Source organism: Bos mutus, chromosome 17 (assembly GCF_027580195.1).
Source record: "Bos mutus isolate GX-2022 chromosome 17, NWIPB_WYAK_1.1, whole genome shotgun sequence".
Taxonomy (NCBI): domain Eukaryota; kingdom Metazoa; phylum Chordata; class Mammalia; order Artiodactyla; family Bovidae; genus Bos; species Bos mutus.
The window spans coordinates 4337908-4365790 of NC_091633.1; the positions used below are offsets into that span (position 1 = coordinate 4337908).

At 44.7% G+C, this 27883-nt stretch overlaps 1 protein-coding gene across 1 annotated transcript in view; it reads right to left on the reverse strand.

Annotated features, from left to right (window-relative positions):
* Positions 1-27883, reverse strand: part of KREMEN1 (kringle containing transmembrane protein 1) — a 54484-nt gene that overhangs the window by 19826 nt on the left and 6775 nt on the right. The window contains exons 2-3 of the mRNA XM_070385920.1: positions 16837-16999; positions 12659-12750 (exon numbers count right to left, since the gene is read on the reverse strand). Of these exons, the coding sequence (XP_070242021.1) occupies positions 12659-12750; positions 16837-16999 (255 nt within the window). The remainder of the gene's footprint in view (positions 1-12658; positions 12751-16836; positions 17000-27883) is intronic.

Sequence of the window (27883 nt, forward strand, 5' to 3'; positions counted from 1 at the left end):
ACACCTGTTTATGTCTCACTTGTCGATTAACCATGAACTTAAGGGCTAGACTGTATCTTCTGCACACCATTGTATTCCCAGGGTCTGGTATGGTCCCAGCCATACAGTGGGTGCCCTGAAACTGGGTGCTCAATGAACAAATGTGTCCCATGTTGCCAGCTAAACTCATGGAGAGTGTGAGTTAAGGTACCTGTCAGGCAGCAGGGAATCAAGACTGCAGAGCAGAGTGAGAGGAGAGCTGACCTGCATCTTGACGTCCACTTAGGTTTTGACTCCTCGCTGTCCTCTTTGGCTGGAAACGCCACTCCAGATAACCAGGTTCTCCATTAGAAGTTAACTTTAAAAGGTAAAATTCTATCTTCATCATGTTGGATGAAACTTTTCAAAAATGCATTAGATAATTAAAAAAAAAAAAACTTTGTTTAACCTACGTACTTTGTTTCTTGGTGGCTTGAGGTCACCAGATGTATGTCACCAAATGGTCCCAGACTGTGTGCTTTCCTGTGTCTGACTCTAATAGTTAATCAGTCTCCATGGTTACAGCTGGGGCTGCTGAACCCTCAGAATATTAGCACTGGAAGGAGTCTTAGTGTCTACTTGCTACTGTCAGTGCCTGTGGTCTTGGCTTATCTTCTTAATTTGCTGCTTCTTAGGCTTAGGCTTATGGACTTCACTGGTGGCTCAGATGGCAAAGAATCTGCCTGCAATGCAGGAGACCCAGGTTCAATCCTGGGGTCGGGAAGATCCCCTGGAGAAGGAAATGGCAACCCATTCCAGTATTCTCGTGTGGAGAGTCCTATGGACAGAGGAGCCTGGTGGGCTACAGTCCGTGGGGTCACAAAGAGTCGGACACAAATGAGCGATTAACACTAAAAACTAAGTAGGCTTAGAACAAAACTATCGAGCTTATTAGAACTGTGTGGAAAATAAGAATAGTTTCTGAAAGAGGGAAGGCCTCTATGTTTCCTTCTCGATTTTAGCTGTCCATACAGTAGCTCAGAGCTTTGTTTGCCTGCTTCCCAGCTCTTGGCAATGTTCTGAAGGGCGCAGGTGCTACCATCACCTGTCCAGAGGCAAGCAGCGTGTTGCAACAATCACAAACATGGGCTTTAGACAGACGGGCCCAGGGTGAACGTGGGTCCCTCTGCCACAGCCTTTCTAAGCTCAGGTTCATCCACAGTGGATGATATGGGCCTCAAAGGGTTCTGGTGAGAATTAAAATTAGATAATGTAAATAAAGTAACCACCACAAGGCCTGGCAATATAGTATGCGCTGAATAAACACCGTTTGCTGTCATTACATACAAAAGGCTTTCACCATTTCCCACACAAACCAGAATAACCTGCTGGGTTCATAGAAGAGTAAAGAAGCACTGAATTAAAAGATAAGATCAAAGGCAGTTATCTTGGAAAACTAGATTTGATTCCAGATATTAAAATGTTAACCTCTGCATCTGGGTAGATCCAGTGCACTGCCATGCAAGCCTTTCCCATGAAACCCAGAGCCCTTTCAGGAAGGCAGACAGGAGATGGGTTTCCTAGGTGACCGAGAAGAAGCCACAGTTCGGCCAGACTAAGGGCCCTGAGTGGGGGATACATGAGAGGCTGTTCTCCCTGGAGAGCAGAGGTCAGCTCCAGAGGGGAATGCTCACTCCACAGCTTTTCCCTTGGCATCCCTCTCCTGATAAGGCCAGTCTGGGAGCTAAATGAAAGTGACTCCCTAAGATGAAGGGCTAAGTCTGCAGACATGTTAGTCCCTCGACGCTCTGTGCACCGCAAGGCCAGCCTTTGAGGGCTGTCGCTGCTGCTGACTCTCACTGGAAAGTGTGGCTCCAAGTCTCGCCAGAGAAGACACGTCATTGTCGTCTTCAAAAGCATGACTGGTCAGCTGAGTGGATTTCCAGACCGTGTCCCACCCTGAGTTCTTCCCAGAAGCAGGGAGGGAAAGTCAATTTGTAAAAGGATATTTGTTCTCAAATTCCTTTTTTACTTTCAAGACCACTTTAAAGTCCTGTGGCTTGGTCATGCATTTTTTTTCTCTTACCAAAGAGGGTTCCACATTTTCAATTAAAAATCATCTGAAAATATAAATGGACCCCTTGTTTACCACATTTGGTGTTTTAAAATGTGACAGTTAATTACCAACAACCTTTTCAGAGATTCAGGGTTCTTGACAGAGGTAAAAGTTTTAGAGGTAGCTGAGGGAAGATGGTTCTTTCTTCAGATTAACCCAGGAACTACTGTCTTTTCACTGCCACAGGCAACTGTTGGGAAGCAACCACGGAGACTTGCTAAACAGCCTTTACAACTGGATATAACTGTGGTCTCACTTTGAAGGTGCACCTCACACCTCCACAGGGCCTCCATGGCCAACAGCCCTTCTCTGAGAACCGTCTTGGAGGACCTACTGTTGGCTGGGGGCAGGCCTACGAGCCCCATCCTTGGCCACTGCTGACCCCCACTGGGGTCACCAGACTCCCTCTCCCAGGAAGTTGGAACTAGGATTCTAGGTACTGAACTACAGGCACAGGACTTGTGGGATTCGGTCAAGCCTGGATTAAGGCAACAAAGCCACATCTGGGCCACGTGAGTGGATAAGTGAGCTGATTCTGCTGATCCACAAAGAGGAAGAAGAATGGAAGCCATACTGAAAGAGAGGGGCAGAGTGAGACTGTGCGGTCCCACAGACAGATGGTAAGTGTGGGCACCTCCTTCCCAGGTTCTGGGACACAGGGATTGGATTCTGTGATATTCTCCCAACACCCTTCCAATAAATCTCTTGCGCTCGAGTTAGCTTGAGTGAGTTCTATTCCTTGCAGACAATTCCTGACAAAGAAAAAAGCCTGCCCTTTATTGTAAAAGTTCAATCTGAATAAAAATCTTCAGCTGGTAATTTGCATAAGAAGTCCTGATCCATCACTGTGTTGTCTACTGCCAAATCTGAGAGATCTGTTTAAGAAACCGGAAGCAAAGTTTCTCTCTTGCATTTTAGAAAACTCTGCCCTGGCTCTGGGGAACATCTTTTACATTTTCTTACAAATAAAATCTGGCTCTTCGGAAACTATGCAGCGATTGCTTGTTTTACTTTTTTACACTAAATAAAGATTTTTATTAAGCACTGTAAGTTGTATTCAATAGCCTTCAGATACACCACACCACAACCCATCTACAATCAACCAAACCCAGCAGCAGTTCATTCTTGCACAATCCTTGAGTTAGGGTGAATCTTCCTTCAACATACAGTCAGGTCCTATTCAGGTCTTGTGGGCAGGGACTGGGAAATTACATCTCATTTCTGATCACTAATGTGTGATGAAGCACATCAGAGAATTATATGAAAACAAATAAATGATTCTGTTTTCAGTGTACACTGTTTGAAAGTATTAACAAAACACCGAAACGATATATGTATACTGGCTTCTAGTTTCCCGCTACAGAAGGCGAGGTGGGGTGGGGCGGGGCGGGAGGCGGGGGCGAGTGGGTGAGGCTAATTATTATAAACACCATAATGTCATTCACTACCTTCTGCCTCCACACTGGTGCCTCAGGAGCCGAATTTGCTCTTCTGGAGGAGAGGGGAATAAGGAACTAAGTACACGTGAGATGATGCCACTGATAGTCCTATCAGATGACCAGTCATTTCAAAGACTTCCCTCAGAGCATCAATAGGTTAGGTGTGGATTATTCCATACTCTCAGCCCATGACCATGAGCACCCTGTATTCCATCCTGTCCACCTACAACTTCCATTAAAAACCTGACAGTTGCCAGCTTGGTCCAAGTCCTACCATAACATGGCCACACTCTAACTCTGCAACTTTTTTTTTTTTGGCCATGCCATGTAACATGCAGGATCTTAGTTCTCTGACCAGGGATCCAAACCAAGCCCCATGCAAGTGAAAGCATGGAGTCATAACCACTGGACCTCAAGGGAAGTCCCTCTACCTCCATAACTTTATTTCTAAATATCAGTTCTCATTTTCAGTCACTCTGATTCTTTTACTCATGTCTCGGAGTTTCATAGCGACTCACCCAAATAAGTAAGTAAACAAGACCTTGTCTTCCCCTATGAAATTTTACCCTTGGGGAAGGCAGGAAAAGTTCCTAAGGGTTCTGACCCCCATACGACCCTGATGTATCACAGAGACAGTTCTCCTCTGGCAGGAGTCCCTTCTTGAAAGTTAATTTCTGGGGATAGAACGTGGTAGACTGTCTCCAAAGGAGGCTCTAATCATTTCCTCCCTCCCCATACATGTGTGCGACTCCCTACTTTCGACTTGGAACCAATTTCCTCTCCTCTTGAATCAGTACTGACCTTGTGACTTGCTTTGATTAAGAGAATATGGTGGACTTCTGAGTTCACCCCCTAAGAGGACTGGCAGCTTCTCTTGGAAGCCGGCCACCCTATAAGAGGTCTAAGTATGCTGCTGGAAAGAGAGGCTGCCCAGGTAGGGGGCTGAGGCCAGCCTGGACATCCCGTGGGTATCCCAGCCCCAGCAGAGGCCCGATGGATGCAGACACCTGACTGAGTCCAGATGACAGCAGGAGGAACACAGCCAAGCTGAAACTCAGCCAATCCACAGAGTGAGGAGGTACGACAAGCTATTGTTGTTTTGAGACACCAGGGCTTTGGGGTGGCCTGTGATGCAGTAACAAGACAACCGAAACACCTTACTCGACAGAAGGTCAGTCCGAGTTCAGGAGGAATGGTATGGTACTGCTGTGTCTCTGGGAAGAGAGCTCAGTTTGTTGACTCGAACTTTTTTTCTGGACACCACAAACATCCCAGGCAAAGAACCACAGAGGCATCCTTTATTCGTCCTGCTGTTTCATGCCGTATGTATTTCACTTGTCATCAAGTTCTGACTCCTTCCTATAAGCGTCTTGGATGAACCCTTCCTGCATGATCTCGCTGCCACCACCACAGCCGAGGCCCTCATCCCTCTGTTTTGAAATCTACGCCTATCCTCCCCTCCCCAAACATCCCTCCTCCATCCACCCTATAACGGACACTGGGCTCATCTTCCTGAATGAGGAGGGCTTTCCCTGTATGTGAGCCTCAATCTAATCAGCCCTGGTGTTCAAGGTTCCCACCCAGTTCCTCTCTGTCCACTCCTTTCCTTGGGCAGCGTAACTCCCACCGACATGCACAGCAGTCCCGTGTCCTTCCTCTGCGTCTCTGTCTGGCTGTTTGTTCCCTGACCTGTGGGGCCCTGACCGCTCCAGCTCCATCTGGCCTTTCTCTCTAATGATGCCTCCAGCTCCCCAACCCTCACCGAGCCCTCTCAACTTCAAAAACTCACAGCTCTCTACCACATAACTCAATCTTATTTATATAATTGGTGGCTGGTCTCCAATTTTCTCCTGTGTTTATAGCTCAGATTCCTAATTACATCATAAGATTGAGGGTGGGACTATTCCTTATGTTCATGTGTATTTTTTACAGGCCAGTGCTGGTATAAAGATTATCAGTAAAATTGTCCTTACTGATCTGAATGATTTTCCCTTTTTAAGCTATTAATATGCTTTAGAACATTTTTGAAATGCAACGTATATAACTATCGCTGAGGAAAATGTCCATTTGGTTCAGAAAGTCTGAATTTTTTAATGAGAAATTAAATAACATCCACTGCCAAAAACAATGAGTAACAGAGATATGCCTGTTCTGAAACCATAAAACTGCACTGTCAGAGGAATGCAGGGCATCCGGTGTTCCCTGAGCACAGGGTCACACCAGGCCCCTGGGGAACAGCCTCCGGGCAAGCAGTTGAGGCACACTCCAGGGCCCTGGGGCCAATCAGATAATGCAGGACTGAACAGCAATAAAATGAAGGTTGGGAAGAACCTGTTTAGGAATTGGATATTAGGAACACGCCAGTGGTAGTCCACACCTTGGACGCAGCACAGGCCACCACAGGCCCTGCCCGTACTTTTCTGCCTACCTTCTGCTAGGTCCCTGGACTCGGAGACATGTGTATTTTACTCATTTAATCTTCAAAATGACCCTGGAAGGTAGAGATGAGGAGACCAAGGCTAAGAGAGGAGTCACTTTGCCGTGAGCTATAAGCAAGTGATGATTCCAACCTAAGGTGAAGGACTTTGGAGGCTGAGTTCTTTCCTCTGGATCGTGTTGTCTCTTCCTGGGAGAGATACGACAATCACATCAGCAAGCACATCTGGTGAGCATTTATTACAGCCTGCATCCAGTCCCATCACTTCATGGCAAATAGATGGGGAAACAATGGAAACAGTGATAGACTTTATTTTGGGGGGCTCCAAAATCACTGTAGATGGTGCCTGCAGCCATGAAATTAAAAGATGCTTGCTCCTTAGAAGAAAAGCTATGACCAACCTAGAGAGCATATTAAAAAGTAGAGACATTACTTTGCCAACAAAGGTCTGCCTAGTCAAAGCTATGGTTTTTCCAGCAGTCATGTATGGATGTAAGAGTTGGACTATAAAGAAAGCTGAGCACCAAAGAACTGATGCTTTTGAACTGTGGTGTTACAGAAGACTCTTGAGAGTCCCTTGGTCAATCTTAAAGGAAATCAGTCCTGAATATTCATTGGAAGGACTGATATTTTGGCCACCTGATGTGAAGAACTGACTCACTGGAAAAGACCCTGATGCTAGGAAAGATTGAAGGCAGGAGAAGGCAACAACAGAGGATGAGATGGTTGGATGGCATCACCAATTCGATGGACATGAGTTTGAGCAAGCTCCAGGAATTGATGTTGGACAGAGAAGCCTGGTGTGCTGCAGTCCGTGGGGTCACAAAGCGTTGGATACGACTGAGAGACTGAACTAAACTGTTAAAGCCTGCACTGTGCAAGGGGCTGTGGAAGACTGTTAAAATATATGGTTTGAGGGGGGAAAGCCCCCATAAATTCTATTAGCACCCCTCCGTAAACAGACACACAGTCCAAGCAAAATGAGAGAGCCCCACTGAGCAAATACAGGTTTCAAAGAAACCTCGGGTCCCCACCACTTTAAGGTCTGTCCCTCACAGAGATTCCAGAACCTATGTCTGTATTTGAACAGTTTAGTCCAGTTGGGAAAACAAACAAAAAATAAATCATCAAAAGAGGATTCTGACCGCTAATTCTGGTAACCTAAAAGGGTTCACTTAGATAAAAAGGTTATGTAATTGTAGTTTCAAAGAGAGAAAAGGTGAAAAATGAGACTGCATAAAGTACAGTATTAATGTTAATTTCAACTTCAATATTGCTTTGGGTATGGGCTACAGTTTGAGGTTTCATTATTTAGCTGTAAAGTGTTAGTGATGTACAGAGATGTGTCTTTTTCAAGGTGAAGTTCAGAGCAATGGGAACATGGTGTTGGGAGAGACCCTGAGGCTGGAACAAGGCCGCTGATGCATGGTTTCAGGCCAAGGGTCCACCTGTGGGGAGCCCCTTCCCAGCTGAGAACAGCTGGGCCAGGAACACCCGTGGAGATGGGCCCAACAGCGTCCAGAGTGGCTCTGCCTACAGTGAATGCTTCCTGGATACTATCACAGCCTGCTTTCTCCTGGGGTCTGGGATTTCCCAAACTCAGAGGAGAAAAGAGAATGGCTTGGAGCTAACAGCTTGAACTGCAGACCCTCTGTCGCCACTGAGTTAATCCTTTGGTTTCCCCAATGTTGAAAAGGCAATCCTAATAATTCAGCATACTATCAGAATTTCAAACTCAAATTACCAAACAATACCCAAAGAAAAATTCTTAAAAATAACCTCAACTGTAGCCTGGTTCCATCCCAAGCCCCCCACTTTTAAGGAACTAAAGGAAATGGGGCTGTTCACAAGTCCTGGGAGGGAAAGGGCACTGGTTGGTCCTGCCATGAGGAGTCCTAGACTCAAATCCTATTTGGCTCAGAGGGTAATCCTCATCAAATCACTTAACCACTCCAGCTTCATTTTCTCATCTGACCAAGGAGGGCAGGAGGGAGGGAACATACCACCTGCTTCACAGAATTGTTGAAAAGGTAATGTGAATATAAGTGCTTTACACATATGAGGTACTCAATAATAACTGAAAAAAGCTAAAACATTAAAAAATCAGTTCTGACATTAAAATGCAAAAAGTGCTGACAGAAGCAGAACATTTTCTGTAGTTGAGGGCCTGCCGTGACCATCATTGCCAAAGTGCCCTTGGCTTTTTACTCAAAGTCTGAAGTTTAAAAACTCTAGTGCTCGCTTCGGCAGCACATACACTGAAATTGAACTTTAAAAACTCTTATTAGGGATCACAATTAGAAGCTTTCAAACCCTGCTCTTTTGGGTTGCATTTCTATAAGGAACAACAAATCTGTTTGAACAAAGTCAGGGTGTCATTTAATTAAAAGGAACTTAAGCCAGTGAGGTCACCGACCAAAGGTCCCAAGTGGCAGAGGTGCTGTTGCTGGAGTCCTCCTAGGGCAAGTCTGGGAGAATGATGCCACCAGGAGAGAACTTCTCCCGGATTAGGAGGGAGGAACAATGGCCCGAATCCCTGACACAGAGGCTTAGGAAGTAATGGAGAAGGGCTTCCTTCTGACCCTGGCCCTCCCCCAGGCCTCATCACTGTCTTTCTGGGTCAGGTTTTGTACCCAGACCATGATCTGGCCCCATCTAATTTTTCTCAGACCTCATTTCCTGACCTTTTTTCTTAAAACCGATGTCTTAGCAACACTGATGTGCATGAGAATTCCTGTGTGTGTGCACGCATGCAAACTTTTCCCTCCGCCCCACCCTACCCTGGCTGCTTAAAGTGCAGTCCTGCAGTGCCAGCATCCCAGGGGCCTGTTAGAAACACAGAATCCCAGGTCTGTCCCAGAGCTACTGAATGAGAACCTGCATGTTAATAAGCTCTCTGGTGATGGTAGGTACCGTAAAGTGGGAAAAGCCCTGCACTAAGGCCCTACTTCTTACAGAAGCGCTCTGGCAGAACAGCCCTGCCTGTGCAGAGCAGACCCCCTCTCCAGTGCTCCCGTCCTTCTGTTCATCTCCTGTACGCAGAGCATCTCACATGCGCTCACCTCTTTATGTGCTGCCTTCACTTCTAAACTAGGGGTTCCCCACTGGCTGCAGACCATGCCACCCCTGTGTCCCCTACTATATGGTTAGAGCTTAAATAATGTCGTTTGTCACAGCTAATCACTTCTAAGGTCCTTGTGATTTTAAACTTTAATAACTAATTTTAAATAAATTTAATAACCAACAATATTAAACTTATTAAAAGTTTAATAACTAACCCAAATACCTGTGAACTATGTTTAAAAAGCACAGTTAGGTGAGTCATGTTACATACTTGAATCTGGATACTTTGAATGTGTTTACACATTCAGTTTAAAATTTTTTAAATATTACAAATTCTTTCAGTATTACAAAAACTATTTTTTGTAATTGAAACTTTCAAGCATACACAAAACATAGGAAAGAATATGAGCTCTTACCCAGCATCAACAAATAGCCACTTTAGAAAAAATATTCTTATTTCATCTGTTTCCCCTGCACCCGTCCCACCCACTCACTCTTTGGAAGGCTAGATCACTTAAAACAAATCTCAGATATACTATAACTTCAGTGTGCATCTGTAATTTAAAAGGGCTCTCTCTATATGCATGCCATTACTGTACCTATTAAAGTTAACAGTGATTCCTTAATATAACATCGTCAGGATTCAAATTTCCCTAATTCAAAGGGGAATTTTTATAGTTGAGTGTGTAGAAATCAGGTGAAAATTTTATTGCAAACCAAAAATAGCTCTTGGAGCCTACATGATAAATTTCTCATGCCTGTGGCCTCAGGATCTAATCAGGGATGTGAAGAAAATGATATTTGTCTTTAAATACCATTTGCAGGTTCTGCTCTCCCCCAACTAGCCTACTTAGTTTCAAAAACTGTATGAAACTTTTATAAAGAATTTGTAGGTAAAAGAGAACAAAGCAAAAGCCATGCGGGGTATTATAGTGCCTGTCCCTCAAAAGCAATGAAATAAACAGGAATGGGACTGGTGAGGCTGACTATTTAACAAGAGACAGACACGCAAAGGCTGGACATTAAGCCAAATGATTTCCTGTTCAGTAGTCAACAGGACTTAAGAGATTCAGGAGGCGGGACAAACAGGGATAGTAAACTTGATGTTGGGATTTCCTTTTAAAAATCTATATTTCTTCTCTCTGTGATAAGAATGGGGGTTCTGAGACACATACTGGCAGAAGCAGTTTGAAGAGCAAATCCAATTTCCTGGGGGTTGTTCTCCTTTTAACAGTAAGTTCTGATCTGAGCTGCATAGGTCAAGAGCACGGTTCAGATCTCTCTCTGCTCCCTTTTGAATCAGACTTGGTCTCTGCCTGCCTACTTGTTTTAGCTCTTTGCGTAACAGAGATTCCGGTCTCCACACAATGGCCCACCATTCAACCACACTCGGCTTTGTCCCTAAACATTCATTCCCCCTGGCTCCTGCTGGGTCTGTTATATTCAGATATGAACTTTCCAGGAATCTGATCATGTCACAGGCCTTTTCCTGTATGACAAGTTCAATGCTGATCATGAATAGCGGGCTTCACACAGAGGGTTAGTATTATTCATGAAAATTATGACTCCACATCCAGAAATAGGGCAAAACTGGCCTAAAATAGGCAGGCTGGATCTCAGTTGAGTCCATCAGGCAATTACCAAGGTCTCCTGCTGCAAACAACTTAGGAGGTTTTCTCAACTCTATTAATCTGACAAATTAAAAGCACAATGTCCTTGCAGACTCAAGGTCTGAGGCCTGGCTCAGTGGGGACCCTGGTGCCCACAGGGTGAACAGAAGGGTTTTCCAAAAGACCAAAGCCAGATACTGCTCCCTCCTCCCACCGCCCTAAACCAAGGGCTCCCAGTTCTCATTCCCAACTTCTGTGTGTCTTCCCACCTTGACCATTTCAAGACCAGCTTTAGAAGCTCTGAGAGGGTTATGAAAGCGCCTTTAAGAAAAATGACATTTAGTCTTTCTTTTGGAACAGTGAGACACATCTGACAAATATTACAAATTAGAGGGGACCTAGGTGGTTCGTACTATTTTGCTGGAATTCTCTACTCTGGAACTCAGTGACCACGTGAGTCTGCTTCCATTGGCCCAAATTATATTTTATAAATGAGAGTGGAGGATTATCTTTCTAAATAAAAGCACTCGGACTGAAACCCCCTCTTTGCCATTCCTAAGAGAATGACATAGGCTGGTACTAAAAGACCATCATTGTGCAGAACAAATGGACCGAGGAAAATCTGCTTTCCTCTCCCCTAGCCCCTTCCTTCTTCACATAACTAGAGCCAAAAGAGATGTTTTTCATTTTAAAAATTTGATTAAGCAGCCTGGGCAAAAGCCTATTCTTCTGGTCTTTACAGTTTTCTCATTTTGGCAGAGCTGAACCAAGGTATACCAGGCTGGAAGGACAGGGAAGTGAGGGCCTAACTGCTGGGCAGTAGTGAGACATGCGAAAGTTTAGCTCATGAAAGTGAGCACTGGTCCCCCCGAGGCAGCAGAGTTCACACTGCTGAGGTGGGCACAAGGAGAGAGGCTTGAGTCCCACTTGGACCTCCATACCCTTCCTGACCTGAGGAGTGGGAGAGAAGGCAGGAGAAAGGGTAGATTTAAATCATGAGGGAGAAAATCCGGGTAGGCTTATTATGAAAGAGCAGTCCTTTCCTTCAGCTCTAAGAACTGAGAAACTCTATTCCTCTGGCATATTTAACAAGACATTATAAACACCAATTAGTAAACGCCTTATGGCCACCATGTGTAGTTTTGATTTCCATATGTTAAATCTTCCCGCAACATTTTCAACCTTATTTTCAAGTACCTTTCTAAGATCCCCTGACATATCACATATGCCCTGAGGGTCAGGATACCTTTCTGCCTTTACATACATATAATAAACACTGAACAGGGAATGAAGGAATCAACAGATTAGAAGACAGATCTTGTGCTAAAAGGCTGAAGAAAGTGGGTTTTCCAGTAGTAGGGAGTGACAAATTGTGAGCTATTGTAATATAACAATAGAACATCTTTATGCTAATGTGAGGAAAGGAGCTATCACATTGGTTTTGAAGGTATCTAATTAGACATTTACTGAACACCAGCTTTCATGGGACACAGCACATCAAATCTAAACGGTAAGTAGAGTCACAACTTAGTTTTACTGTCAATAAAAGGCTCTTCGTTCATTCTTTAAAAAAAAAAAAATTGGCCACACCCCGTGGGATCTTAGTTTCCCAACTAGGGATTGAACTCAGGCCCCAGCAGTGAGAGTGCTGAGTCCTAACCACTGGACTACCAGGGAATTCCCTCATTTTTGAAAATTAATTCCCCAAAGTCCAAGGTACTGTTTCTTTTTCTGGACTGCTACCAAGCTGGTGCATCTCTACCCATCGAAGAATCAGTGTGAGGAAAGCCAGTGGAAGGTGAAGTTCTGGGCTTCTCCATGGAGGCAAGGGGGTCCTGAGAGAACCTGAGGGTCTCCTTCCCAAAAAGCCTCCATGAGAGAAGTGAAAATCTTCAGCCCAGGTGGCTTTCCTCCCACCTGCTCCAGGAAGCCCACCTGCCTGCCTGCACTATCTGCCCTCCCCTGCTCACTCTGGGGCACTGGCCTCCACTCCGAAGGCCTAGTGCTCGGGGCCAAGGGGGAGTCAGGGCCTTACTCTGGCAGGTGGGGATCTCGCAGTACTTCCAGTAGACGCCGTCCTCGTGCTCCGCCACGTAGCACCAGGGGCTCACGTCACCGTCTGGGTTTCTGGGGAGGGAAAAGGACACACCCGGTAACACTCCCTTTGTTTTAAGTCAACTGGCTTATTGCTTTTCAGTTTTACCAACCCCCACCAAAACCAAACCAAACAGACAAAAAATCTCCAGCTTCTGTGTTGTTTCTAATAATTCATATGTATCTTAATGCCACCTCTCATGAAGAAGAAAAAAGTGGCACTACTACAAGAATAATGCAATCCACTGCCACAGAAACTTCAGAGCTTGAGGGCGGGGTGGTGGGTGAGCAAAGGTGAAGTGTGTTTACACGAATTCACTGCAGTGTGACCGGGACAACTGACCACTGACTAGATGATTCCAAACAGCCCTGGCACCTTAACTGTGAACACGGGGACCCCATGACTGGGAGAGCACAGGTGCCCATAGAACTGTGCATAAACATACGGATGGAGCCAACGGCCAGGATGGAGACTCGGAGGCTCAGAGTCAAAGGTCCTGAAGATACGCAAAACCCCCTTTACTGCACAAGTTTTCTTTCAATGTTGTATTCTAGGGAAATCTTTACTTGCAAAGATGTTCACCACAGCATTTTCACAATGCAAAAAAGTTAGAAACAATAATTAAAGGTTGGTTAAATAAATATGTCCATATAAGGGAAAGCTAGACAGCTGGTAAAAATGTGGTGTAGAGACATATTTATTAATATGGAAAGAAATTCACATGTCTTGTTAGGTTCTTTTTTTTTTTTAAAAGGCAGTTCTAAAACACAATGTATGACAACAATCCCATTTTTGAAAAGATATATTTAGGGATGGATACACACCAGATCCTTGGAAGTATTTATCTCTAGATGATGGGACTATAGGTATTAATAATTCTAATGTTTTTATTTTCTGATTCCCTTTATTTTCTTATGTCTTCTAGAGTGAACACTGTGTGATTTTTAAACAATAAAATAAAATTCACATGCTCCAGACTCCACTGACAAGTTTTCAATAGGATCAGGCCAGTCAACTCACCTGTGATAGAAATGGGTCCTCTTTTCACTTCAAAATACTAACGTCTCAGAAACTTCTAAAGAAAACTACACCAAAGAGTCTCAGTCAGAACAGAGAGTCCTGTTATCCTGGTACCAACTTCTGACATGGCAGTAATAATTGCAAAAGACTTATTTCACATTTCTATACAAGTAGCTTGGAATAAATGGCTTTAAGGTCTTTTCAACTCTGAGATGCCACGACAATAATGGGCAGTGCTGCTGAAACACAGCAAAAGATGGCAGGGGTTAATGGACACACAGAAAAGCCTTGCCTCTCTCTGCTGCTTTTCAAGCTCCCTTTATTTGGACTCAGAAGGCTGGAAACCTGACACTCCGGTTAGGCCGGAAATGGGCATAAAGACCCTGCGGCCTAAGCTTTTGGAGCAGCCCCTATCAGGCCTGGGAGCGATCAGCCTATTGTGCGGCCCAGAAGATAAGCCACCCTGAAGCACAAAGGGTCCTTTTATTTTTTGTGCCCAAAGGCAGGTGCCAGCACCAACCCTGCTGTCCCAGCCTCTGTCCTCCCACCCCCAACCCAGATACACAGAGCCCAGAGAAGCCCATTCCCATCACTCGCCATCTCTCAGACATTGCGACTGGGATGGCATTGGAAACATCATGTAAGACAAACATGGTGTCGGGTGTCAGCTGAGAAATCAAAGTTGGAGAACTTGTACAAAGCCCTTCTTTAGACAGTATTTCACTGTCATTTTCCTCCCTCTATTCAGGGTTTTGCTTTGATGTAGGATTTGGTAAAGTCTTTCGAAAACAACTGTTTGTTATCAAAGTTAAAACCATTCTGAAAAGCATCAGAAAAGGTTAAGAAAGAACAGGTAAATTCATCTTTGATTCCGCTTCGGTGCTAAAACAAAAGGTCCCAGGGCTCTCTAATGTGATAATAATTGACAATTTCAGTGTCCCTTTTTTGAAGGATAAACTTAGGTCAGGTCTGGTACATTTCACCAAATCAAAGGAGAGGCCTGCAGCCAGCCAAGGCTCAGGAGGAAGGTGGTGCTCCTGGCGCTTAGTGTTTCCTTAATGGATATTTACTGGTACGTGTGTGGGAGCCTAGTGGTGGAACTGGGTGCTAATCTATAAGAAAATAAATTTTTTTTTCATGTAAATTAAACCTCGTGGGAAATTTAAAATCAGATTTAAAAACAGGAGCACATCTGAGAAGACTTGCTTGATAGAAGGCATCAGAAGAATAGGATAAACGAACAGCCTAATACCAAGAGATAGTTTAGAACAAGAAGATAAAACAAAAAACAAACACTGGTTTCTCTTCCTAAGTACTCTTCTTAACCCAAGCCAACTATTCCCAATAGAAAAGCTAGGGGAAGGAAATAAGCCAGAAGTGAAGTGGGGTTCATTTCTTTTAAATATGAAAGAAAAAAATTAATGATCATGTACAACTTTGAAAATAAAATGTAAAAGGATTATTTAATGAGCATGTGTAATATTAATGCTAAAATGCAAAAGACAGCAAAACGTGAAGTAATATATAAACAAACTGTTACCTCTGGGAAGAAGGCCTTGTTGGAGAGGATTTGGGAGGGAAGAGGTAAAATGAGGACTTTATTTAAACTATATATATATAGTTTATATATATATATATATATATCTATCTGTGGAGAAGGCAATGGCAACCCACTCCAGTACTCTTGCCTGGAAAATCCCATGGACGGAGGGGCCTGGTGGGCTGCAGTCCATGGGGTCGCTAGGAGTCGGACATGACTGAGCGACTTCACTTTCACTTTTCACTTTCATGCATTGGAGAAGGAAATGGCAACCCACTCCAGTGTTCTTGCCTGGAGAATCCCAGGGATGCAGGAGCCTGGTGGGCTGCCGTCTATGGGGTCGCACAGAGTTGGACACGACTGAAGCGACTTAGCAGCAGCAGCAACAGCATATATATCTGTGGTGTTTGAGAAATTTTTTAATAAACTTTTAACACTTCTATAACAAACAAAAAATAAAATGTAACATAAAAAACAGCAATCAAAAAGCAAACTAAAAAACAGTGCACTAGTAGCTATGAGGGAATGGCCAGTTGGTGTCCATTAGAATCAAGATGAAGCAAAGAGATGAAGACAACACGGACTACAGGCCTGGAGACTTCAAGATAAGCCCAAGGGTCCTAGATGTGGGCAAAGGTACCTGGGGAGGGCAGCAGGTAAACACTGGGGCCCGTGCAGTATAGGTATAAATATGTTGTCTCAGCTGGGTCAACAGTGCGAAGATCCCAACATTCTGCTAGAACTGGGGGCAGAGTGTGTGGCTCAAAGAGTAACTCAGCGATCGTTTTTCCCTGCCCCAGTGGCTTAAGAGGCTGCCTTTGTACCTGTCCTAATAATGATTAAATTCAGCACGTGGCTGAACCATGAGTCACGTAACCAGGACCCTGGATATAAATACCTAAGACGTAGCTATAACCAAAGGTGCTCTGGTCCCTACTGACCAGTGACTCTCAAGCTGATCTGGATCACTGACAACTTTGAGAATCTGATCAAAGCCATGGATCATCTCCCCTGACAATCACAAGTACACACTTGAAGCACCATGGAGTTCAGCCCCTATGAGGGTCAGACAGCAGGTGAAAGAGCAAAGAAACACCCGAGTATACTGAAAGGAAAGAAAGAGCACAAATCTGCTGGCTACAGGTGCTCCCAGAGCAAGGTGGTCCTGGGCTGGCAGGATGTGGGACAACACAGGGCATCTTCCTTAGCTCAGAAGCAGAGGGAAGTTCGGGCCACAGACAGTGCTCCACTTTCCCATGACATCCACGGCAGCTTAAGAAGCTGAGTCTTCTGGTGGCAGCGCCAACAAAGGAAACCCTCCCAAAGAGACATGGAAGTGATCAGACAGGAAAGCAGAGCTCTGCAAACCAACATCAAAGAGCCCCAAGTTGAAAAGAGATTCTGTGTTTGTGTGTGTGTTTGTGTGCACATGCGCACGCAGTTTTGCGAGAAACGTTTCTAAAATAGTAACAAGAAAGGCTTTCTGAGTTGGCCAAAAGGAAGACAAAGCTTTGCCTAGTCGTGAGCAAGGCGGGAAGAGACCGGAGGAGGGTCTTACCTGCAGTAGTTATGCTCGCCCACGCCCCCCTCCCCGTTGGGGTACTTCAGAGTGTTGTAAGGATGCTGGAAAGTCTCGTTCCAGAACAGACATGGCTTCCCACCTTGCAGTGCCGTCCAGTTCTGTGTTCCCCTGTAATCTGCACCGTTGGCTGTGAAACATTCTAGGAAAAAGAAAAGACAGAGCAAACTAAGTTTCTGGCAACATCTATAGCTTCCTCCCTCTGTGCTAGATGTCCTGTTTTGTTTGGATGGAGCTGGAAATGGGTAGCGTTTTGCTGGATCCGAGACACAGTGGGTTGAGCACTGGTAGGACTGGGTACCCTCCAAAGCCCAGGCTCCTCTTGGCGCTTGCTTGTCTGCAGACACAAGGACATTTTCCCCGAAAGTATACAGATCCCAGCTAGGATATAAACAGGGAGCTGAAATGTATTGAAGCCCATGAAGTGAACCGGGAAAACCCCTAAATCTGGGAGCCATCCATGAGGAACTCTGGGTGCTCAGAGGGGGTCACTGCGCCGCCAGCGTCTCTGTGTGGTAACTGGAACCAGGGCACCAGCTCTAACTGAGCTCTCCTCTACGGCTGAAAGGCTGCACTGACACTTGGATTTAATAAGACCATCGGATACAGCAACGCTTTGGAATCCCAATCACACGGGTCTGGGAATGACTCACATTCCCTGGTAATGAAGAACAGTCCTCCCTATGCTGCTTGAGACGGAGGTGCCACAAAACAGACAGTCAACAGGAGGGAGTGGGCGCTGAGCTGGCATTTTCTTTCACCTCCTTCTGAAATTCCTTCCTACAGGACACGTTCAACATGGTCTGAGTTCCCTTTAATAAGAAGACAAAACCCTTGCAGGTGCAACAGTTGTGCTTCTAAAATCTGCCTTTCAGACTTTGTGGGGGAGGGGTGGGGGCTGGATGGGAACCTCGGCTGAGAGGATTTTCCCCCACATATTGCATGCATTACATTCGCAGAGGTTCACAAGAAAGGCACGGTACAAAGAGCGAGTTCCGAAAATTAGCTTAGTTGAAACTGACAGATAGAAGCACTTCAAACACTTCTTTAAGATGTATCCCTAGGAACCTGACAATCTGGGGGAGTTACGCTAACATTCTTGGCTCTGTTCCTTTCCCTCTCCTGGCATGTGCTGACCCACAACTTCCGGCATGAAGGACTCACACCTCCAGCTCCCAATGTGGGGCGTGCTCCTCTTCCAGCCTCAGCATGTGCATAACACGGGCAGGTCTATACTCTGAAACGTATCTGAAACCTACCCGCAGATCATCTCTCTTCCTGTACCAGCTTCCTCTCCCAATCTGGGGCGGTTTTGCCCAGAATGGCATGTTTTTATGGACAGCCAAAATAATCGGGAACCCCAGGCTGCACAGGACACCTCGCACTTCACTTACACGTTGTGAGAAGGGTGACTTGTCATGTTCTGAGTCAACCGAACCCTCCACCAAGAGTGTGCACGAATTTAAAAAGTTCAAAGGTAACTGAAGGAGGCAGCTCAGTATAGCAGAAAATCCACTGGTCCCAGACCTGATGCCTAACAGCTGTGCGACCTTGGATGAATCACCACCATCCACATCACTGCTGACGTTTACATGGGGTTCTACTGAGTGCCAGGCTCTGCTCTAAGTGCTTTACATCAGCTTATCACCAGCCCAGCCCGGAGGCCTTAACACCCCCACTTTGCAGATGAGGCGACTGAGGTTCAGGCTCACACCCTACGCTGCCTCTGACAACCCCTTGGCCTCACCCGTGCTTTCCCGCTCTCCCTCACCCTGCTTCCTCTCACAGGTGAGTCCTGTGGACTTCTGTCAAACGAGTTCCTGAAACTACCCTCTCCTCTCCGTCACCTTTGTCCCGTTCGCCATGGGAGGACAATATAGTCCGATTCGGGTCCCACAGCATCCACTTTCGTGCTCCCAACAACCTGTTCTCCACACAGGGCTCAAAACTCCCAGAGAGATGTGAGCACTGGGAACGAAACCCAGAGCCTTCGTCCCTGTCTGCGAACCCGTGAGACGTCGCCCCAGGCCCTCTCTCCACCGACCAAGCTCTCCCCTCGTCATTTGCTGTGCTCCAGCCACATTCTTCTGCTTTTAATTCTATAAACACACCATGCTATTTCCTGCCTGAAAAGTTCCCCTAATACTTCCCATCACAGACTAAACATTATCTCCTCAGAAAACCCTTCCCCACCATCTCCACTCGTTTCTCTGCCGTTCATTTGTTTCCTTCGTAGCACTTAGCATCACTAGGAATATATATGATCTGCTGGAGACAGAGGGAGACTTGTGTGTGTGTGTGTGTGCGTGTGTGTGTGCATGTGGGCTCGTCACACCAGAACCCTACCCAGTCTCAGGCTTAGAGCAGGACCTGGGAACCTATATTCCTAAAAATCTGCCCTAGTGATGATTCTAAGAACATCATGCCAATCTCTGCCAGTTACTAGAATCTTAATTTCTATGTGTTAGAAATCTTTTTCCCCCTATCGCAAGTGACTGAGGAGGGGCTTGGGAGCCAGAAATGTGGGCTGACCAACGGAAAGCCTTAGCAGTAGACAGCAATCTGCAGGGCAGTGGGTCAGTGTTCCCTGATGACTTGATCTGAAGAAGAAGAACGTGGTGGCCATCCATACAAGGGCCAGCCCTCTGGAACGGGATGAGGTGGCATCTGAGAGATGGGATGGGTACAAGCAAGCCTGTTGGCTTTAGTCTGCTTCTCCCAGACCCAGTCTTGTTCTTAATTACACTAGGGAAACTGAGGCAGTGTTACCAGATTTGACAATTATTTTTTGAGCAGACTTGCCCAGTGCATGTCAACTGTGTGTGTGTGTGGCGGGGGGGTGGGGGTGGGGTGCAGGGGGACAAGAAAAACAAACGTGAACACCCTGGATTACAATTGTGTGCATCTTGATTTCATCAGAATACTAGGGTGGGTACTAGGACAAGAAGAGGAAGCAAACAGTAAATGACACAAGAAGGACTTTCTGGGTAGAGGGCATGGCAGGCACAGACCCGGAAAACTGCATAGACTCTTTGGGAAAGTGCAAGGCCGCTCCTCTGACCCAGCCAGAGTAGGGTGAGTATGCGGGAAAGGGTGGGTGGGACATGAAGAGGAGGGGCCAGGCAAGACCAGGATGTGTAAGGTCTTGAAGGCCACATAAGTTAGGTTTTTGCTTTTGTTCTAAGAATGAGAGGAAGTCATTGGAGGGCTTTGAGCAGAGAAGTGACGTGATCAGATTTATCCTTTAGCGGAATTGTAGCTGCCGGGAGGAGGAGGAGCTGTGAAGAGCGTGCCAAGCACGTGGCAAGGGGACCCTAGGTGGCTGTTGCAGATGATGGGCTGGAAAGAAGGGTGGCCTGGGCCAGGCTGGCAGCTGAAGGGTGGGAAGAAGTGGCTGGACTCTGGATGTATTTTGAAGGTAGAACCAAAGTATTTGCTGGGGGGCAGGGGTTTGATGAATACAGGGTCCCAGAGAAAGAGCAGTTGGCAACAACACCAAGGAGGTAGGCCTGGGCAGCTGGGTGAATGGTGCTGCCATGTACTACGATGGGGAGGACCCAAGAGGCACAGTATCTTGTGGGTGGAATCAAGGCTTTGGTTTTGGACAGGAAAACTGGATGGAGATAAGAGAGTAAGCAGATGGCTAGATGAGCCCAGGGTTGAGGAAAGAAGCCAAGGCCAGATCCAGAAGTGTGGAGGTAATGGCGCCTGTGTGGAGAGAGAGGACATCTGGGCCACGCCCTGGAGCCCTGCCACATTTCAGGCCTGGAAGAAGGGCCCAGCCATGATGGCTGACAAAGCGCAGTCTGGGAGGTGGGATCTTGAAGGGAGAAGGGGTTTTGAGAAGGAAGGGATCATAAGCTGTGAAAAGCCCTGCTTTATTTCCTGCCTGTCTTCTCTAGCTGGAGCCCACTCCATTCATCTCTGTTGGACCTTTCCTCTCTATCAGAGAACCCCAAGTCTTTTGTTTTGGGGGACTGAAGGAAAACAGCCCTTAAGTTAGACACAAGCCTGAAGCACTCGGGCTTAATTCTGCCTTTCTAAGCTGGCGACGCCTTATCTTTTTCTCCATCACCAAAATCCTTCAAAGTATGGCTTGTGGCATTTATTTTTTAAAAACTGGAGATGCACTTGTGATCAGAGGAGGATGCTGATGGGCACGGGCCTGTCCTGCTCTGGCTCTGACCTGGCTGCTGTACCGCCTTCACAGCCCATCCCTTCTACAACTCAAGTTTCTTCATCTCTGAAAAGAGGGCGGTCAGCGAGATCAGGAGTCCTAATCCTTTAACGTACACAGAGACCTCTTGGAGAACAGGATGAAAGACAGGGATCTGATTCCCCAGACAACCATCACATACACAACAGTTTACAGTTTCAGAAGTGCTCATGGAGCCCCTGAAGCCCTTCTATGCAGCTCTGACCACCTGAACAAGTGACACCTACAGAACAGACATACATGCACATGTAAACTTCCAGGACGAATGTTAATCTCCAGGGTTATGAAACAGTTTAAATCAAATACTTTTCTCACTTACTTTCTAGCAAGAAAAACTTCTAGCACGGAAAGAGCATGATACCGGCTGGAGTTAGAGCTCAGCTCTGTGGTTTACAAGCTGCAGGCATGCAGCTGAACTCTGAGCCTCAGTTTCTTCGCTGGTACAAAGGGGGATTCGATTACTAATAGCTTGGGACAAATGGAAGAATCAGAGGAACCGCAAGTAAAGCGCCTAGTACACAGTAGGTGCCCCGTAAATAATTACTATGTAAATAAACAGTGCATTACTATGGCACTAAACAGTGTGAAAAATTAAACTTTATTATAACTTTGAAAGTACTGTAACAATCACAATCATGTAGTTTATCCCATAAAAATACATAGCTATAAAAGGCAATATGTCATGGATGGACAGGCACACCATTCTGCTATTTACAGTTCTGTTGACAGTTACCAGGCTACCATTCGGGTAGAAAACAATATGTAATGTTTGAAAAAGAGGGGATATATGTACATGTATAGCTGATTCACTTTACTGTATAGCAGAAATTTTCAACACTGTAAAGCAACTATATTCCAATAAAATTTAATTAAAAAGAGATAAATAAAAGGAAAAAATATATATGGTTTGAACCCTATGTTGAATTCCAGCATTCAGTGGATAAAAGGTAAGGCGAAAAACATATATGCTTTTCTTAAAATTCCAACTGTGTGATGAAACATGCCTTTGTTTATATATGCTACTGAAATCACATAATGCAATATTTGTACTTATTATAAGTGAGGAAAACGCCAAGTTAAGATCTTGTTTCAGGCAATTTAACCCTTGATGGGTTGTGTATACACTGAATTTTTAAAGTTCATGTTTAAAACTGTAATGAGGTATTCTGTTAAAATAATTAAAACCTGACATATATGAGATAGTGGTGGGAAAGCAAAAGATATTCTACTCCTCAACAACATTTAATAAAGTTGAAGAATAAGCTCTCAGTGAACCTCCAAGTCATTCCTAATGACACTATTTCCCTGAACCATTCCTAACCACACTATTGAGAAATAGAAATTTTTTCTCATACTGAGTCTTGAATTTTCCTAGTTTTCTGGTAGCTAATTACTAGTTAGATCTCTGTTGATGTGATTTTTGTGAGAGTCACCGTTTTTAATCCATCAAAGTCGAGTTTCTGTTCCACACAGAACCATTCAGCATCTCTATTAATCCTATGTTGGAAGAATCTGGCTGATTTTAGCCTAGTTTGAAATCAACACGAATCAACAAGCATTAAATTGAATTATGACATCTTAAAATAAGGCAGAAAATATTTTTCCGCAGGAATATCTTCTGTTCTTTTAAAAGGTATCTATTAAGTTTGGCAGGCAGGTAGATTATAGAAATACAAGGCTGAAGTGGAAAAAGCTCCTTTTAATACTTAGATGGCGACATAAGAGTGTCGTCAGATGTTTGCACAACACACCTGGTGCGTTTCCAGTACAGACTGGTGTCTGGTGGGAACTTGTGTGTAGGTCCTCAATGCCTGCGGTCCCTGACAAAATCATCTTTTGCCCTCAAGACACTCAAAGGCACTTCAGAAATGCTTATTTCAGTTACACGGAACCTGGAGGTCAAGAAGTGTGTGGCCCTGGGAAGTCAGTGCTTTTCTCACCCCAATGGGGCTGAGCCTGTGAGAAGAAAGTCTACATCTTTAACACCGACGGCTCCCCAAGGGCAGGGATTCCCATGATTACAAGAAGGCAAGTGATCTAGATCTTGATCTAGATCTAGATCCCCAGAGAGAGGCTAGTCTGTGGGGAAGGAGGAGGCCTTCTATATACATGGTGCATAGAGAATCACTTGCAGAAAGAGGAAATGACACGAAGTAAGTAGCTGACACTGCGAGGTTTAAAGAAATCACCTGGATTTGGGTCTCCACTTCTTCACTTGTGAAATGAGGGGATTGGAGCCAACGTCCCTTCACTCTAAACCCTAATCTCAGGATTCTAACAAAATAGGACAGAGATGCAAAAGTCTGAGGTAATGTGACAGGAAAGGCTTAATGACTAAAAGTCTCTTCCAAGCTTATAATGCTCTAATTCTGTTTCTCTAATGGAAGCAACGATTCTTCAGGAAAACAAAACAAAACAAAACAAAACAAAACAAAACTCACCTCCCATGTGGGCCCTGCCTCTGGAGAGGCTCTTAAGCGCTCTTTTTTGCTTAGAAGAAGCTACATCTTCAACATATATATGTCAAAGAAAAAAGAAAAAAAGGGGAAACTTCTAGGTGAATAGAGACTTAGGTTAATAGAGTCAGATCACCTAAATGCACCTTGTTTAGATCCTTGTTTGAACTGTAAAAAACACCCATGAGACAATCAGGAATATTTAAATACTGATTAATGGACTGGATATTTGATGATACTAAGAAATCATTGTTAAATTTTTTAGCTGTGACAATGGTAGTGGTACTATGTTTTTGAAAAGGGTTCTTATCCTTTACAGATACATACTGAAATATTTACAGATGAGATGATATGATATCTGAGATTTGTTACAAAATAATCCAGTTGTAGGAATCAAAGGGATACAAATGAAATAATACTGGCCTTGGTTGACAATCATGGAAGCTGGGAGATAGATACATAATGACTTCCTTACACTCTTCTATTTTTGTACATGTTCTAAATTTCCCATATTAAAAATTTTTGAAAGGACACCTTGAAAATACTAACATGTTGTTTTACAATTAATCTACCTTAGTTTCTTTTTCAAGAACTATGATCAAACTCAATCAACCATAAATTCACTCATCTAAAATCAAGACAGACACTCACGTACCATGTTCTTGGACTATGTATTCACAGTTCAACTGACCACAGGAAAAAGTAGTTCTGTACTTTTGCCCAAAGTAGAATTGCCCCAAAATAATCACTGTAATTATTTAAATTATCAGTAGCTTTTCTATTAAAATATCTTTCAGATCTTCCTTTTCATTCATAGGAACAGTGTGCTTAAAAACAGCATCCCGTACCTCTCAAAGTTATTTTAACTAAAGAATGCATACTTTTGGAAGAGGACCTAAGGTCTTCTATTTGAATCTCCAGCTTATTCATAACAGACGAATAAGTTGCTCAGTTGCTCAGTCTTTGCAACCCCGTGGACTCTAGCCCACCAGGCTCCTCTGTCCATGAAAATTTCCAGGCAATAATACTGGAGCAGGTTGCCATTTCCCACTCCAGGGGATCTTCCCAACCCATTAACAGATAAAATACTTGATTAAAAGACTGTTCTAAGAAACACTGAACCTATACTAAGCAACGGACCAGAGGTTTAAATTCAGAAGACCCATGAAAAAACTTCAGAGAGGGGTCCTTATTATTTGTTATGTAATAATTTGAAAACAGATAACTATCAAAGCAGAGCAGGCCCTGAATGCAGGGCTGCTTGGGTTCCAGTCCCCAGTCTGGGTCTCATTTGGAATATGCTCTACTCTTACCCAGGGAGGGCCCACTGGACAGCATGCACGCCTGTCAGTGAAGCATGTGTTTTTGCCGGCAAGAGTCACTATGAACATGCAGTAGTGCTTGAGGAACTGACAGTCATTCTGTAGGATGTTATAAACAAATACGCACATCAAATTGAAGACCAGGAGATAGCTTTTAAGAAAGAATGAGGGACTTCCTGGTGGTCCAGTGGTTAAGAATCTGCCTTGCAATACAGGGAATTGGGATTTGGTCTCTGGTCAGGGAAGTAAGATCCCATATGCCTCTGGGCAGTGTAACTCACGTGCCACAACTAAGACCTGATGCAGCCGACAAAAAAAGGAAAAAGAATGACCATTCACCTACCAACATATACAGAAAGATTAGGCCAAGCTTCAGTGAAAGCATGAACTCTCTCAGAAGTCACTAGCTCAGCAGAACTCTAAGGAAAACATTTCATTAATTAACCGTGGACTTTTCTGCCAGTACCAGCAGGACATATTCTATCACAGCGTGGTGATGGCACCTCTCTCAGTGTAATGCTTGAGCATCAGTGAGTCTAGTTAAATATTTACTTATGAATATCCTCTTCCATCTTGAAATAAAATTTCACACTAGAGTTTTCACGGAAGAAAATGGGAAGCATAATAAAATGTTTTCAAGTTCAAAGCCCACTTCTCTGATGGACAATAACTTAGTGGATCATAAGTCAACTGTAAAGCATCGGAACATAAGACAAATGTTGGAGAACTAATTGAAAACTCAGGGTCCAGAGGAGACAGCACCACACTCCTATGGAAACCACAGGCTCTAAAACAAGTCCCACAGCGCCTGCTGTCCCAGCTCTTCTAAGACTTGATCATCTTGAACTGTAATTGCTCCAGAAGCACCTGGCCCTGCTTCCACTAGCCCGTAAGTTTCCTGAGCAGTTCACTCATCTCTGTGCTCTCAGCAACTACAGACCACACAGAACATGCCTGGCAAACATCTGATGAGTGAGGGAAGCAGGTGTATGGAGGGCTAGGCGGGGAACCCAAGACGGACATATTCAGAGAGCCCAGGTTTCCTTACCAGTTTGGGCCTTCACCCTGGCTGTCAGTGCTGTACTGTGAAACGACCCAGGAGAAGTTCCAAGAAAGTTTATGTAAATCAAAGTATTTAAAAATCAAATGCTTGCTATTTAAACCAAGGGAATCTGCTATTTAAATAGAATCCATGGTAGAATTGTTTGTAACAGGGAATGAGCAGCCCTCTTTGCAATGAATACACCTGTTTCTATTCTGAGTCTGCTTGCAACAGGAGACACCTGGCTCAAATCTACACCTCGCCTAACCATCACTTGAGCAACACTTTCACACTGTCTGAAGTTCTCGATCAGACTAAAAAGGAGATAAAATAAACTGATACAATCCGGCTTCTGGGCAAGTTTCATGAGTATTGCCTGTGCCCGATTTTTAATTTCAGACAGTGAGAAAGTTTCCCAATAATGGAATCCTGGAGGGCAGCCAATGCTCCATGGAAGCCAGGCTCTGGGCTATTCAGCTTCCCTTGGTTGATACGGAGTGGGCAAATAAATACAACAGCCCTTGAATGAGGAGCTAGCTGACTGCCAGGTAGACAGTGTATTTTAGGGGAGTGCGTGATCAGTTGTGTCTGACTCTTTGCGACCCCATGGACTGTAGCCCACCAGGCTCAGTATTCCAGGCAAGAACACTGGAGTGGGTTGCCATTTCCTACTCCAGGTGATCTTTCTGACCCAGGATTGAACCCACGTCTCTTGAGTCTCCTGCACTGGCAGGCAGATTCTTTTACCACTGAGCCACCTGGGAAGCCCCAGTGTATTTTTAGAGCACATCTTTAAATTCAAACCCAAAGCAATAAAGTTGTCGTTTTCTATGATTTGGCACAGGGACAAGTCCTAGTCAGAGATGCGGGGCATACAGTAGACATTTGATAACATTTGTTAGTCAGTTCCAAGATAAAGATATGACTCAAGAGACAAGTTTCAGAAATCCTGGCCATGGAGACAGCTTGAGGCAGAAGGAAAGTCTCAGTTCCGTTGTCACCTCCAGTCACTTAGAACAACGAGGACAGATGGTGGCCAACAGACTGATTTGTTGGTCAAAGGTTTAAAGTTTCAGGCAATGTTTCATGGATCAAGAATTTGGTTGCCAGATTTAGCAAACGGAAGTACAGAATGCCCAGTTAAATTGGAATTTCAGATAAACAACTAACGATTTTTTAAGATAAGTATTCCCAAATATTGCATGAGACAAAAAATTACTGTTTATCTGAAATTCAAATTTAATTGAGTGTCCTGTATTTAATCTGGCACTCTTACTCTAGAGAAAGTGGAAACATACGGTGACCCACAGACCTCCTTACTCCACTGAGACTTCTGAAGCCCTGTTCACAGAAATGCTTAAGGAGTTTAGATATGGATGAAGAATCTATTTTCTTAAGAGTGAAAAAAGATGTTGATCAGAGTCACCTACTCTGAGGCCCCAGAGAAGAGAAGGGCCAAAGAATTACACGATCAGGACAGGTTTCTCAATCTCGGCATGACTGACATTTCGGGTTGGATAATCCTGTAGAGGGGCGCTGTCCTGTGCGTTCCAGGACTGTCAGCAGCATCCCTGGCCTCTACCTGCTAGATGCCAGTAGTGCCCCCCTCCCCACCGCAAAAATGTCTCCAGATATTGTCAAATGTCCCTCGGGGGCACAAATCTCCTCTAGTTGAAACCACTGAATTAGAAGAAATGGTCAAATAAACAGAGAGTGTCATACTCATTAACCAGTGGTCACAGAACAAAAGATTCTTCTCAAGGGAGAAATTTTCAGCTCAGCCCGGGGGCCCCCTCAGGCCCGTAAGAAGGATGAGAGGACTAGTTATTTCAGCTAAGACAATCAGAAACCCTTCATTGGCCAGAAGCACTGGAGGAGAATCTTCGATGAGCCAAGCCGATGAAGTTCTGCAAGGCAGTGCACACATCACAAAGCAGGGAGACGCACCCAGCCTTTGAAGACGTTCCTTTTAAGTTAACCTCCCTTCCAA